At 38.0% G+C, this 15,498-nt stretch overlaps 1 protein-coding gene across 1 annotated transcript; it reads left to right on the top strand.

The window, feature by feature from the left end:
• The first annotated feature begins 4,568 nt into the window (after positions 1-4,568).
• Positions 4,569-14,628, top strand: LOC117291807 (ubiquitin carboxyl-terminal hydrolase 37-like). The gene is made up of 6 exons (XM_033773720.1): positions 4,569-4,660; positions 5,306-5,434; positions 10,012-10,143; positions 11,175-11,485; positions 13,542-13,696; positions 14,560-14,628. The coding sequence occupies exons 2-4, from the start codon at positions 5,334-5,336 to the stop codon at positions 11,467-11,469; spliced, it is 528 nt and encodes a 175-aa protein (XP_033629611.1). The 5' UTR covers positions 4,569-4,660; positions 5,306-5,333; the 3' UTR covers positions 11,470-11,485; positions 13,542-13,696; positions 14,560-14,628.
• Positions 14,629-15,498: the final 870 nt, after the last annotated feature.

The following is a 15,498-nucleotide window of genomic DNA, read 5'->3' as shown; positions in this document are numbered from 1 at the left end:
TGACATTGTCTTAGCTGTATAGAGTACTCATTAACAAGGTTTTATTATTACAAAGGTCATGACATTGTCTTAGCTGTAAAGAGTACTCACTAACAAGGTTTTATTATTACAAAGGTCATGACATTGTCTTAGCTGTATAGAGTACTCATTAACAAGGTTTTATAATTACAAAGGTCATGACATTGTCTTAGCTGTAAAGAGTACTCATTAACAAGGTTTTATAATTACAAAGGTCATGACATTGTCTTAGCTGTATAGAGTACTCATTAACAAGGTTTTATAATTACAAAGGTCATGACATTGTCTTAGCTGTACAGAGTACTCATTAAAAGGTTTTATAATTACAAAGGTCATGACATTGTCTTAGCTGTATAGAGTACTCATTAACAAGGTTTATAATTACAAAGGTCATGACATTGTCTGAGCTGTATAGAGTACTCATTAACAAGGTTGTATGTATACAAAGGTCATGCCATTGTCTTAGCTGTATAGAGTACTCATGAACAAGGTTTTATAATATAATAATAACATAAAATAATAATAATAATAAATAATAATTAGAGGGGGTAACATTACAAAGAAGCAATTGTTGTAATGGTTACGCACTCAGATGTATTACGATCCCTTTTGTGGGGTGGGAGATGACAACCTTCACGTGGTCCACCCTGTTGTTAACTAATTGTCATCAGCTGTATATACGTATGTATATATAGCTCTATGCATCTAACCAATCTACCCCATCAGGTAAGATGGAATTTGACTCGATGAACTTTCAAGAAGGTTCATGATCAGTCCATGAACATGCCTTAAACAGTTCACAACATATTCATTAGAGCAGTTCATGAACCAAGTTCAAGAACTGTTTATCTGTTCAATTGATGGACATTTGATAGGGGAACAAAAGGGAAGCGACGAGTTCTTTATTGGCTGTTTAAAACCAGCAGGGTCGTTGCCAGGTGATAAAGGCCCGAGCAGAAGGCGAGGGCCTATATCGCACGGCAACATACGTTTAAGAACAAGTCACTACTCTTTTATTCCCATTCATAAATGCCCTTTTGTTAAAAAGCGCGCTTAGAAATAGATATTCGCGCGCGCTTAGAAATAGATTACGCCCTGTTACTAAAAGCTATGAATTGCGCGTTCGGCATGAGTATATTGGCGTACGTAGGCCTGACACGCGGAAGCCGGCCGGTTATAAACAGCTCCAGCTGGGCCCAATTTCATGGCTCTGCTTACCGTAAGCAAAAAATCAGCGCTTACGGAAGCAGGGAATTCTGTGTATACGGCAAGCGTATTTCATGGGTTAGCGGCGAATTTTGGCTTTTGCGCGTGCCTACTCCACGTTTCTAGGCATTCTACGCTTGAAAGGCTAGCACAGAAAGCCGGTTATAAACAGCTCCAGCTGGGCCCAATTTCATGGCACTGCTTACCGTGAGCAAAGAATCAGCGCTTGCGGAAGCAGGGAATTCTTTGTATACGGCAAGCGTATTTCATGGGTTAGCGGCGAATTTTGGCTTTTGTGCGTGCCTACTGCACGTTTCTAGGCATTCTACGCTTGAAAGGCTAGCACAGAAAGCCGGTTATAAACAGCTCCGGCTGGGCCCAATTTCATGGCACTGCTTACCGTGAGCAAAGAATCAGCGCTTATGGAAGCAGTGAATTCTGTGTATAGGGCAAGCGTATTGGGAATAGTGTCATCAGTGGTCATTTCAACTTGGTTTTAGGTGGTTCCTCAGATGTTTAACCCAGGAGGGGGGGGGGGGTGTCTGGCGGGCCCAATTCAGCAAATCTCAAGTCTGGCGGCTGATACTGGTATTAATTATAGTATTATTGGTCCTTTCTCTATCTGGTCATTTCAACTGCAGTTCCTCTGTTGTTTAACCCAGGGGGAGGGGGGGGGGTTGCAGGCCAATGCAGCGAAATTATTGTACTACTACTAGCATACTTGTTGTTATTAAATTATGGGCTCTTACGTTTTAAATGAATACCAGGTCGACGCGTGGGGCCAGGGCTGGAGCTCCAGAAAGGGGGAGTTTTTAGAATTATGTATTTCAAGAGGCGGTATCACTGAGTATGGATTGAAAAGTTTGGTGCGTCTTCATAAACTCTTGGAGTATCAAGAAGACGATAGGCCTACCCATGCCGGATTAACATGAGTTGAGATTTGTGAGTTTGGTGTTATTTACCGAGCTTTGTTTGTTTTGATTGACTGTTTGCAAGGAAGAGGTTGAATCAAGGAAGAGGCTGAGTGAGAAAAATGCAGAGGACTTGAAGCATATGGATAAAAGACGAAGAGACAACCAGGTTATTACAGTTTGGAGAAATCTTTCCATAAAGCTTTGTCCTTTTTCTTGAAACTGTACTTAATTTTGGTCCAATTCCAATCCATCAAGTAATTTATTTATTTGTTTATTTATTTATTCACTTAGGCTTTAAAAACTTCAAAACACACAGCAACAATAAGTAGAAATGTGTAATTTTTACATTATTAGTAAAATAATTAGAGACATATCAACAAAAAGCAAGCAGAAGCCTATAGGGATTGCCCAATAGGGAACCAAATCACTATCCAGTTCTTGAATTGGTATCAACGTTTTGACTAGCTTGCTCTAGTCATCGTCAAGAGATTGACTCCGCGGTAGTGCAGTTAATTATGATCCTATAAAGCTAAAGTAGTTGTCCCAGCCAATTTTCTATACCTTCCGCCCGGGTATAGTTACAAAGCAGGACAGTTCTTTTCAGAACAAGTCTCTCAAAAATCTGATAATCTACTCTTTGTGGTAGTAGAATAAAGAAAGACAGTTCTCTAAGAACAAACTCTACCTGGCAAGTAGAAAGACACATGGTGTTACCGCAAACCAAATATATATTGATACCTCACCATGCAATGCCTAAATTCTTTTGTACCCTTTTCACTGATGAAAGAGGTTTCTAAAAAAATAATTGCCTTGTTAGTGATTTCCAATCCATGTTTAGTTTCACCTCACATGTAGGTACTTGTGAAATTTGTGTGTAACTTTTTTTTTCCCAAAAGACTTTGATGCTTTATTTGTCGTTAAAAAGACAAATAGTTAATTATTTTCTGCAAATTATTTATTATGACCCATCAAAATGAACTAGGCATATCTGAGCTTTTAAGGAACTGGTGGTTCTCAAATGTAATACTGTAAAAAATTAACTATGCCTAGTGATCAAATGCACACAAAACGTGCAACTACACAGCTGATGTAAATTTGTCCGATATTTGTCGTTTATTTTAGGTTGCGTAGAGAACCCTACTGAAGTACTTTCGACGAGCAGTAGCGTCTAGACAAACAGTAAGTACAGTCTTTCGTATGATTTTTCTCCTGTAGATGATCAGCGTATATTAATAGAAACATGAGTCTTTAACCAATATTTCTTTTCCGAACCAACACTACTCATAAAGAGATTCACATAGTGTTATCGCAAAATGTTCTTATAGTTATAATTCCACCATACAAAGTTTCAAATCCTACTAATGGTGGTGGGCTTCAAATAGGTGGGGGTGGGGGGGTGACAAGGGGAGGGGGGCACAATATCAAATGTCCCCCCATCTTTTTGACCACCTTAATCATGAAGCCCAAGTATTGCACTGTGTAAGACCAACCCTGTGTCTCGCCATGGACATTAATCCTGGGGGCTAAGGATGACACAACTTTTTAGAAGGGTGGGGGACACTATATCAAATGTCCCCCCTCAAAATTTACCAAAGATTGCACCACAGAGCATCTAAAATGCAGAATTTTCCCGTGCCTATATCCGCTTAGGGCTTAGATGAAGTGTCATTTTTAGTAACAATACAAAGTATGAGAATACTAGTGAATTCTTTTTTTAAACCCTGACTTGCAGCTGCCCCCAAGCCGGTTTCCAATGCATCAGCTTTCTACAGTAGAGGGCGCCAGATTGCTGGTTACTCTGCCACGGATGCATTGCTACAATCAAGGTGAGTTTAGTGGGTTTTTTAAAGTGGGGCCTTAAAAAAACATGTTATTTTTTACATGGCATTAGTTCTATTTGTCCTCACAACCTGATGTTGATTTCTTTAGAGCACAACAACTTTTTTTTAATTCGGGAGACTTCTCTACTACCTCAGATTAGATTCTCTGAATGGACCCTACCCATGAAATATGCTAATTACATTCATGCATGCGTACAGACCCTGTTGGTTGCAGACGCGCAATCGCGTCTGCGTCACGCACCCATTAGCCGTTTAAAAAAACAGCGCAATGCTCCCTCATTTTGCCAACCAAAACGTTAGTGCGCACGCGCTATGTGCAATTTACATATTTCATGGCAAGGGTCTATTGGGGAGACTTCTCAGTTCTGAAAAGAATTGTCCTGCTTCTTAAATACTACCTAGGCAGAAGGTAGGAAATCTACCTAGCAAGTAGATACGCATGTTGTTATCGCTAACATTGATACCTAGGTTATTGATACCCCACCGTGCAATGCCTCAAGTCCCATATTCTTAATGTTGTTTGTCCCCTCAGGCAAACCAACTCTAACGTCACGGTAAAGCGTACCCCTGGATTCCTGAGCGTCTCTAACTCAAAGAGGTTGTACCCGATCACAAGCTACCCGGCTGGAGGCAGAAGAGCATCCCCACAGCAGTCAAGACGTCTCAGATCAGTCTACAAGGGTAGGTCATTCACACACTTAAAAAAAAAAGTATTATTATTACTTTTTTACCCTTTCACCGATGTGTGTTAGCACTGTATACTCAGTACTTTCCCGATTGCTGTGAAAAAATATCACCAGCATGTTACTCGGGTGGGATTCGAACCCACAACCCTTGCAATTCTAGAGCAGTGTCTTACCAATAAGACTACCGTGACTGCCAGTAGCTAGAGGCAGTTTGAATCCTATGTTTTGGCAGCGGGTACCACAACGATATAATAGATGTTAACACGGGTACTGCATTAATATTCTTTAGCACCAATGTAACATTACCATCTATAACAATAATAACATTAATTAGTTTTTATCTCAAATGTCTCAATGTGCAATGTGCTTTTTATTTTTTGCTTATTTGTTGTATTATCTGGTGTCAGTTTGTGAAAACGGAAAATGCCTTTTTGCAATCTTCGACGCATGTATAAAGTTCAAAGCATCAAGAAACCATTGTTAGAAAGCTAGTTGAAAATACCCATAACTTTTTTTACAGAGCTTGATTTTAAAAATGTTCATTGCTGTTTTCCCGGATTGCTACTTTTTACTTGTATTTGTGTGTGTCCGTTTGTAATGTTGGTGACGATTTGTCTGATTTGTGCACTTTTTCCGCCAGATTCTCAAATCTTGGTAATACGTGTTACATGAACGCCATTCTCCAGTCGCTATTCTGTCTGGAATGCTTCACTGCAGACATGCAGAATCAAGACATCATTCCACTCATGCAGAAATCAAGTCTCTACTGGTAAGACATTTTGGGCCCCTCACGATTGAGACTTGTCAGAGAAGATGTGGCGTAAACACTGGCAAAACTGGGGTGGGTGGGTTGGGGCATCATATTCTTCAACACTTTCAAATAACACTGTGTGAATGTGTGCAAGTTCACACAGTGTTTCAATCCCCTACATTATGTGGACTTTTGTTATCAGGTCCACTCTTGTTATGTAGTGTACATGAGTTTTAACCCAATTCACCTAACGTCATCATCAGAATAATCTTGGATGCACCATTTTGGTGGTCAATGTAAACGTGTGTTATTCAGTGAAGTGCGCATTTTAGGCAATGCGGCACTTACACGTAATTCTATTGACCACCAACATGGTGAGCGTGGCATCATGCAGTTGCTGCATGTGACGTGCTTGCAAGGGTTCAATATGGCTTATCGTCACATCCGAGGCTCTAACCCACTCTCTGACAATGAACACCAGAGCTTGAGTTCGGTGCACTATACTGCTCAGCCATGATACTTCTAAATCAATGTTAAAAGTGGTCGCAATTTCATAAAGCTGTTAAGCAGAAAATACTGCTTAGCAAGTTTATTTGATGAGCAAAAATTGAGTGGGGCGTCAGTTGCAACAATCCTAACTTGATTGAATTTTGGCTGGTACCCAATTTCTGCTGAGCAAGATTGGTCTGTGCTAAGCATATTTTTGTGCTAACATAACAGGCTTTATGAAATGTTGCCCAGGTCTTATTGGTTCCATTTGGACACCCTGATGTTTATTAGTTAGCACATTTCCGCCGTGTCCCCCTCCCCCCCCCTCCCCCTCCCCCTCCCCCTCCCCCTCCCCCTCCCCCTCCCCATTGTTTTTTTTGGGTCACATATAATGCGCGGTTGTTTGGGGTTTTTTGCGGGTTGATTTCAAGAAAGACCTGGGTTCTAGAATGCAATCATGTGTTAAACAAAGGCGCAGCTGTTTTTGCTGCTTTTGTTCACAAAACAGACGCCGGCACCGACCATTCCATACACATAATTGAAAAAAAATACTGTCTAACTAGTATGCTTCATCATGGATGTTGCAACTTTTTTGATGTTTACTTTTTGTTGGGGGTTTTTCTGGACGAAAGTGGGAAGATTTTGGGAACTTCGGTACGATGTATTATGTTTATGAATACTTATTAAAACTACAAATAGGCAATGTTTATACATGATAAAACAACTCGAGCGATCGCACGTAACCCTCCCCCACAGTAGATTTGAAGGCAGTACATAAAAAGTTAATGATATTTTAACAGTCGGTTTTAAAGTGTTTTTGGGTGTTTTTTTTATAGTAAAAACACTATTTTTTTTTCTTCATAAAAAGTTCTTCTTACTTAGGAATACTTTTATGTAGAGTGCTTACAATAAACTGTGGACTAAAAAAAACTACCTAAATAAAGACATTTTAAATTTGACCTGTTTTTAAATTAATTTTAATAACATTGTTATTACATTTTTAAGGATAAAATACTCTAACATTGAGCCCTCTTATGAACACAATAACTTGGTACACATAAATAAAGTATGGCTTCCAGTGCAGTTAAGTTTACGTTGCAATTAATGTTGAATGTTGAAATAGCGACGATCGGAAATCGAGCAGTTGGTATACAACAGTATACTATTAGTTAAAAAAAAAATAACATAAAAAAATTGATGGACCAGTCAAAAACCTGGCGGACCAGTGAAAAATCAAGCCAACTGGTCCTGCTGGCCAGTTGAAAAAAAAGTTGAGGGCAACCCCTGTTTGCTCTGCAAAGCAGTTAACACGGACAGTTTTGTGAAAAGTTTTGTGACTGTTATGAATCTCCCTGTCAAAATTCTTTTGTTTTAGGTGTTGTGATCTTGCTCATAAGTATTGATATATCGATTACTGTTACAGGGCCTTAGCTCAATTGCTATGCGCCAAGCAGAGCAATCACTCAGCGGAGAGCATTGGGGTGTATCTACGTAAAGTGAAGCAAGCTATCTCCACAACGGCAGCTCGATTCTCTGGATTTATGCAACACGTAAGTAATCAAATCTGCATTATGTTAATGGTGCTGCTTCAGAGAAAATCAAGCTGACCTGGGTTATTGTACAATCAATCAATCAATCAATCAATCAGCCAATCATTCAATCAATCAATCAATCAGTCAATCAATCAATCAAGCTCTATCAGGTTCCACCTACTTTGTATAATCCAGATTAGCCGGCAAGGTTATTGAAGAGCAGATATAGTCCAACCTTGTCCATTTTTTATTAATAAGGTATATGAATTCCACTCCCACTTGTATTGTTTTTTTGTAAAGGTTGCTTATGCAAGGCTAATATTTAAGAGCCATTAATATTGCTGAGTATTACATTGTTTCTTGCTAGAGTGTTGTTAATATCTCAGAGTACATTTGGTTGCCGGAGTGTCGATATGAATATCAGAGTAAAACACCTTTTCGCAAATACTGGGGTGCGTGCGTAAAGCTTGGAATTAGGTGCATAGTGGTCTAGCTGGTGATCAAATTTTATCCATATCTATCGCACAATGCACCTCATTCAACAGTCTGCGCTTGCTAGCAGTGGTATTTGCGAAATGCATCTTGCCATATTGTTGTTAAATGAGCAGTGGTGCCATACTTAACTGCCTCAAAACTTCTGCGTGACAATAGAATTTTGTCAAAAGGAAATGCACTACAACAAAGTAATCCAACTAACTCTTAAAGGCAGTGGACACTATTGGTAATTACTCCAAATAATTATCAGCATATAACCTCACTTGCTAAAGAGTAATGGGGAGAGGTTGATAGTATAAAACATTGTGAGGAACGGCTCCCTCTGAAGTGACGTAGTTTTCGAGGTAAGAAGTAATTTTCCACGAATTTGATTTCGAGACCTCAAGTTTAGAATTTGAGGTCTGGAAATCAAGCATCTGAAAGCACACAACTACGTATGGCAGGGGTGTTTTGTTCTTTCATAGTTATCTCGCAACTCCGACAACCAATCAAGCTCAAATTTTCGCAGGTTTGTTATTTTATCCATATGTTGAGATACACCAAGTGAGAAGACTGGTCTTTGACAATTATCAATAGTGTCCATTGTCTTTAAACCTCTGCATTTCTAGGATGCGCAAGAGTTCCTCTGTCAGTGCCTGGATCAACTCAAAGACGGCACCGAAAGGGCCAACAAGAGGGCGCTAAACTCCCCCTTGGACGAGACCCCAGGGACGGATGATGATAAAATTAAACTGAGGTCTCGCTATCCGCACGACTGCCCGATTGTCAAGAACTTTGAATTTGAAGTCATGCACTCTACGATCTCTCGCTGGACATGCCCAGAAGGAGGTTTGGCAATTATTTTTTCTCTCATCATATCATCATATCATCATCATATCAGCATTTATTCTCTTGAGAATACTCTTTTTTTTTTTTACTTTCGGCTCTGGCTCAACAAAGTTCTAAAATATTTTTTCCGTTTTGTATTCCTCCCCGTTTTGTGGCCACATAACATTCAGTTGGGAGGGTTCTGATATTATGCTATGATATTATTCTAGAACTCTTGTATATAAGATACTCTCGTATCTTGTATATAAACCTTTATTTTATTCCTGAGACAATGTGATTTGTTGGGCTGCTTCTAGTGCGGGTGTTGTGCTGACATTTGTTTCCTTTAGTCTTTAAGTGACTGTTTTATTGTGTCCTGTATTGTGCATTGTATTTTTATAATTGTGTGCTATGTTACTGGAGTGTTAAAAACAGTACAGGAGATCTTGTTAATGTCATAATGTATTCCCTAATTTTGAACGATATATTGTGTATTTTGAATGTCTTTTTAAGCACGAGATCCAAGGCAATATCTATTGTAATCTGTACATGTATTGAGAATGTTCTCCTTTTTGGATTACTTTCGGCTCTTCCTCAAAGTTCTCAAATGTCAGAATTTTTTTCCCCACATGACAAGGTAGACTGGACTTCACTCAGACTCGACTGCACCTCAATAATTCTGTGTTAGCGAATGCATTTATATATCTTATCTATCACTTTTTCTATAATTTTTAATTGTTAATGACTAATGTTTTATCTTTAAATTATTCTAATATACATCATAAACTCTTGATGTCACTTTTTGTAAACTTAATAATTGTTACCGGACTTGTTGTTTGGTATTTTTTAATAAAACCAAAAGGAAACAAAAATAATGTGATTTTTGGAGAAGTTTCCTTCTCTATAAAAGTAAATTCATTGCCATACTTTTTAAATTTTAAAATGTTAATTGTCACAATTCAATATTTGTATCAATTGTTTTAAACTTTTCCATATTTCAGTATTTCTAACCCTATCGGGTCGATCCAGGTTGTGGTATAATTCCGTGTCAAAATTGGCTACTTTGGCTACAGCTACGGCTAGATCAGCGCGTCTGTCAGTGTTGAAGAATGGCCGTAGCTGTAGCCGAAGTCGCCAATTCGAACACGGCCTAACTTAGAGAGGTTTGCGGTGACAACATGTGAATATCTCTATGTGACTAGTGTTGGTTCCGAAAAGAACCGGTGGTTAGGGACTCCTTTTAACGATTGTTATTATTGGTCCATGTTTCAGTCATTCTAACCCGATCGGGTCGATCCAGACGGCGCTGGAGCAGTTCTTCAGAGAGGAGGGTATAGAGTATGCCTGCGGAGAATGTGACTGCAAGCAGGCTATAGTCACGCATAAGTTCACTAAGCTACCAAGGTAATAGAAGTTTTTGTTGGGATGTGTTTTTTGTGATGCCGATTGGAAGCTGTTTGTTGCTGTTTTCTTAGCAACTAAGCAGTGCATTCAGCTGAACTTTTACATGTGACTTATAATGTATATTTCTTTATAATTTTGCCTATAAATCAGCATTTAATGGACAAAATCCAATATGAGTGCCAGTGTCTTTAAAGATTGATAATATTGAAGAATTATTTATTTTTGTCAGTTACAAAATATTGTTTTTATATTGGGTTATAGTAGCCCTATTTTGTACCTAGATTGAGGATTTATATATATATATGTCTTGCCTTTTTAAATACCTTTGTTCATTGGTGTTTGTGCATGTTTTTTCATGCCCTGATGTCCATCTGTGTATTGTTTTTTTTTCACCAACTGTTACCACTGTGCAATTATCCTAGTATAATCCTAGGTAATCGAAGTAACAGAACAGCAAACCCTGTTTTTTTACCTTCATTTTCCTCCTTGCTGAGAATTTCATGTTGTCAATAGTAATGATAAATTGGTATAAGAGTTTTTCAATTTATCATCAATTGCAAAGCTTTTGATGGCAAATTGGTCCAATGGTGCTCAATCAAAGGTAGTGCTGTCTTTCATTTTCACTTTTTTTTCTAAAGAATTGATAAATTTGTCTTCGTAAACCTGTTTAAATTCATCATTGTCACTTACAAAGCTTTCGAATGCAAATTGGTCCAATGGTTTTCAATCAGATGTTATGTCTTTCATTCTCGCCTTTCCAAAAACCGCAACCTTACAAACGGACACTGAAGATCGCAAGAACTATGTCTCGAGTCATTCTTAATTTCTGCAACTGTTATAAATTATAAGTGGTGACTGATTGTTTTCCAATTAATCGCAGAGCAAACCAATCAGCTTACAGAAAACATTTTCCCAACATGTATTCTCCTGTCCTTGTTTGATTATTTGATCATTCATCACCTCTGTCCGACCTGTCAAACCAAATGAGTTTTCTGGACTTGATAGTGGGGCAATTTATCTTGTTCTTTCAGGGTAATTATCATTCATCTTAAGCGCTACAAATTTGACGCTGACGCCTTCCAGTACTCCAAGCTCCGTCGTCGCATCCTCATACCCAGGTACTTGTCCGTCCACTACCACTGCACCAAGGAAACCCAGAGTCCAACCTCTCTCCCAAAGTCATTAGTCAACGGGACGTCATCTCCAAGGCCACAACAACTCAATGCCGAGAGAACTCAAAGGTTGTCCCTCACAGCCCCGTCGACGAGGGAATCTAATTGGTCCGCTTCAGTTTTACGCCCACTGCGCCCTCAAGGAAGAGGCTGAACTATGACGACAACAGGTACTTAAATATTTTCTCATCATCGATGTGATTTCATGTCACTCAATAACTATTTATCTACCAGCCTAATCAAGTCAATGAGGTTAGGTTGGGTTTTTGTTTTTGGTGTTGCCATGCAAAGTTCAGAATGTAACTTTTGCACTGACCGTATGCGAAGCGTGATACATTGACACTCACAATACTCAGAGTGCAATATGAAAACTGTGATTGGGTTATCGCCTGATATCACACTCTGGTTTGATTGGATTGTTAGTGCATACTGGAAGGTAATATAGTAGAAACAATAATACATGGCACCCTGAACTAAGATATTGACAAAATGGAGAGCCCGCCAACACAGGGTTAGCAGGCCTGTATGCTTTGTTTGTGAAAGGGCACCGGCACCAAGGCATTTTTCCCTTGGTAATGGTGCACCTTATGTGGAAATTGTAAATTACTGGAGCATTTCAAAGGCAATGACCAGAGGGGCAATCGCCCTCGTTACCTTTCGTGAAGTATAAGGCCTTGAGTGCTGGCACGTTAATTTGGAGTTCGTTGGTTCAAATCCTGCTCCCGGAATCATTAAAAAAATTTACCTGATTGGTTTCCCTTGTGGTTTATTATTTGATATTATACATGTACATTACAAGACTTAAAATTGTGGTTTTAATTGATCGTTGTTCATATTGTATACTTTTGTTTGAATATTGTTGAACGTTTTTGATTTCTTGTTTATGAAATGTTTCTTATTTTGGTTTGTAAATTTATAAACATATTTTTCCCTCAATACTATTTAAATGGATGTTTTTATCTGTCACCCTCATATTGAAATATGCTTTTTTCATTCATTATTTTCTTCCAGGTTATTGTGTTAAAATTCAAAACCCATTGCAGACTTCTAAGTTTTGTGTGTTTTTATCTGCCACCCTCATATTGAAACATGTATGCCTTTTTTCATTCATTGTTATCTTCCAGATGTTTTTTTGTAATTCAAAACCCATTGCAGACTAAGTTTTGTTTGTTTTTATCTGTCACCCTCATATTGAAACATGTATGCATTTTTCATTCATTGTTATCTTCCAGATGATTTTTATAATTCAAAACCCATTGCAGACTTCTTACATGTTTAAGTTTTGTCCTTTCAGATGACTTCCTCTTTTGGGGTTTTGATTTTCCTCCTTTATATTTCACTTTCTGTGTACAAAAGTACAGGAATATTATCTTTTCTTCTGTTTTTCTTGCCTGGTTTTCTCTTTTCCTCATTTTTGTCATGGATAGTTAATACTAACATGCCTGGGGTTGATTTCACAAAGAGTTAGGACTCGTCTTATCTCGAGTTAGTACGAAACTCGTCCTAACTTAGGATAAATGTAAAGGTCTGCATGCTACAGTGCAGGTTTGGGACTTGTCCTAAGTCCTAGGATTAGTCTTAAGTTAGGAAGAGTTTTGTGAAATCGACGGCTGGTATGTCTTGTGCCTCTTTATCAATGTTGTTTTGAGACTCGTATACGTAGTTTGCTTTCTATTGTAACAATTGCTTTGTGTATATTTGTTTATTGTTTTATGTTTTGTGTTGCGCAAATGTTGCCATATAAATGTCTGGTATTATTATTGATACTATAGTTTGGGTGTATTAGCTCATCAATTAGATTAGAATAGGAGCTTTTACATCATTATCCCCCAATTAGGCCTAGTTAGAGTGTAAGGTTAGACGTCACATTACATTGATACCACTGCTTATTAAGTTTTCTTCACTTTTAATACCTTTATACTATATCCGATTTTTGTTTTTGGCCTGTGGTGTCACTGTTGGTGAATTTATTGCCGCTTTGTAAATGATAAATAGGTTAAATATGTATAATATGGAGTTTAATATATTTGTTTTCAACCCTTACCTGACAATATGCAAACAATTGCGGTAGTAGAATATATAGCAAGACAATTTCTCAACTTAATGTAATCATGTAACCAGTAAGTAGATTATACACATGGTGTTACGGTAAACCAAATATAAATTGAGAACAAAACATGTGACAATTTGTTAATTGATTTTTTTTCTCCTCACTCTTTGTGGCAGTAAACAACCAAGCCAAACCATTCTCCTGGAAAGTAACACAGACTTAGACGGTGACAAGAACAAAAAAGTCTTAGAGATGAGTAATAAAAGAGTCGGAGAGAAAAAAGCGAGAAGCAGATGAGAGGTTGCGGCTTGAGGAAGAAGAATTGAAAAAGGTTTGATGTCCCCCCACCCCCCTCCAAGTTTATTTTTTGTGTTAGCAAGGCAGGTTTAATACCTTGAATAGGAAGAAAGTATCTGTTTTAGAAAGTCAGAATGTTTTTATGTGGACATTAATTTTTTGCCAGCAACCCACCTGGGCTTGGGATAAGGCTCTGTTACTTGAAAAACATTTTACTAATATTTGAGATTGCCAAAAATTTCAAATAATTTTAGTAATGAAAATGAGTATTTGACCCACTGCGTCATTGTCATTTAAGGCTGCTGATTGCAGCATTTGCCATTATGGGAGTAAAATTACATATGAATTTTATGGTAGGCATTTAAAAATCTGTTTAATGGATTGAGTGTCACCTAATATGTTCACTAACTGCACAATCATGGAGAAATTCATTGTACAACACTCTCAAAATGGCGCAACAAAGATTTTCCTGATCATCAAATTTAAGTTCTGATGGTTAGGTCATCGGAGTGTGTATTCAAATTCCGGTCGGGACACTATAAGTGGGTACCAGCTAGGGTAGAGGTTGATACTGTGTATGAAAAGCCCTTAGAGCATAGGGTTGCCCAGGTTGTATACCCCCAAGGGAGCTGAGACAGATTAAAAGAATGTTATGGCCAATTGACCAATGCAATAATGTAAAGCGCCTTGAGACGGTTATTGTGAAATGTGCTCTATATAAGAACTAGTTATTACTACAAATATTATTATGACATCATGTCGTTTGGGTCAATAAGTTGTTTTATCATGTGTTGTATTCTTTATTTATTTTACTTATCAAATAATAAACCTCAAGGTGAACAGACTGGGCATTTTTTTCTTTGCTCAATCCCAATATTTTTTTTGTTTTACTTGTAGGAATCCTTGAGAAGATGACACTCTGAGATGTGCAGGAAGATGTGTGGGGAGGCAGCCCACCTGCAAGGCCTCCCCTGAAATGGCTGCTGAATTTTCAACAAGGTTTGATAAAAAGTACCGAGTACGACTTTTTATTGTTGAATTATCCCACATGCCTAAAGGGGACACGTCGCTTTTGAGTTGGGTGTTACTGTTTTGGGCTTTAGAAAGTGCTTGCTGTGAAATGGATATGGTTGAAAATATGTTTTAAAATAAATAAATAAATGATCCACACAGATAAACATGTACCTGGAAATTGTTTGGTTTTCTTTTTATACTCTCTTGAAGTAACATAGTCTGTCATTTTGTTGAAGCAAATTATGGACTCCTAAAAATGGCAGACTATTTTAGTTCACAAAGTAAAAAGAATTTTTGACTCCACAAAACACAAAGTGTAAGGAAAACCACACAGATTTGAAGCACCTTTTAGTGTTGATAATTATACACTATTCCAAAACATGTTTCCAACCAAGGCCCTATTTCATAAAGCTGTTAGGCATGCAGAAAACACCTCTTGACAAACTTATTTGCTATGTTATTTTGGGTGGAAACCTGTTTCTGTTAAGCAATACTTTTCTGTGCTGAGCAAGTTGTTTTGCTTTTATGCTTTATTTAACTGGGCCCATATTCATATCATACATGTGGGCAATAATTCCACACTAATGGACCAAAGGGATAACTTTGTAAGACATGCATCTTTTTTTGTTAACCACAATCCTCATCTGCTTCTGAATGTACACAGACCAAAATACATGGCAACAAACTTAATTTTGTGACTATCCAACATTCCCTTTCCATGTCGCACGTTTTTGCCCATTAGTGTGGATATAATTGCCCATGTACATGTAACAAATAATGTCATAGTCCAAAGTGTTAAATCTAACAGCAATGTTTCTCTTG

The sequence above is a fragment of the Asterias rubens genome, chromosome 6 (assembly GCF_902459465.1).
Source record: "Asterias rubens chromosome 6, eAstRub1.3, whole genome shotgun sequence".
Lineage (NCBI taxonomy): Eukaryota > Metazoa > Echinodermata > Asteroidea > Forcipulatida > Asteriidae > Asterias > Asterias rubens.
This window is presented reverse-complemented; position numbering and strand designations above follow the sequence as displayed.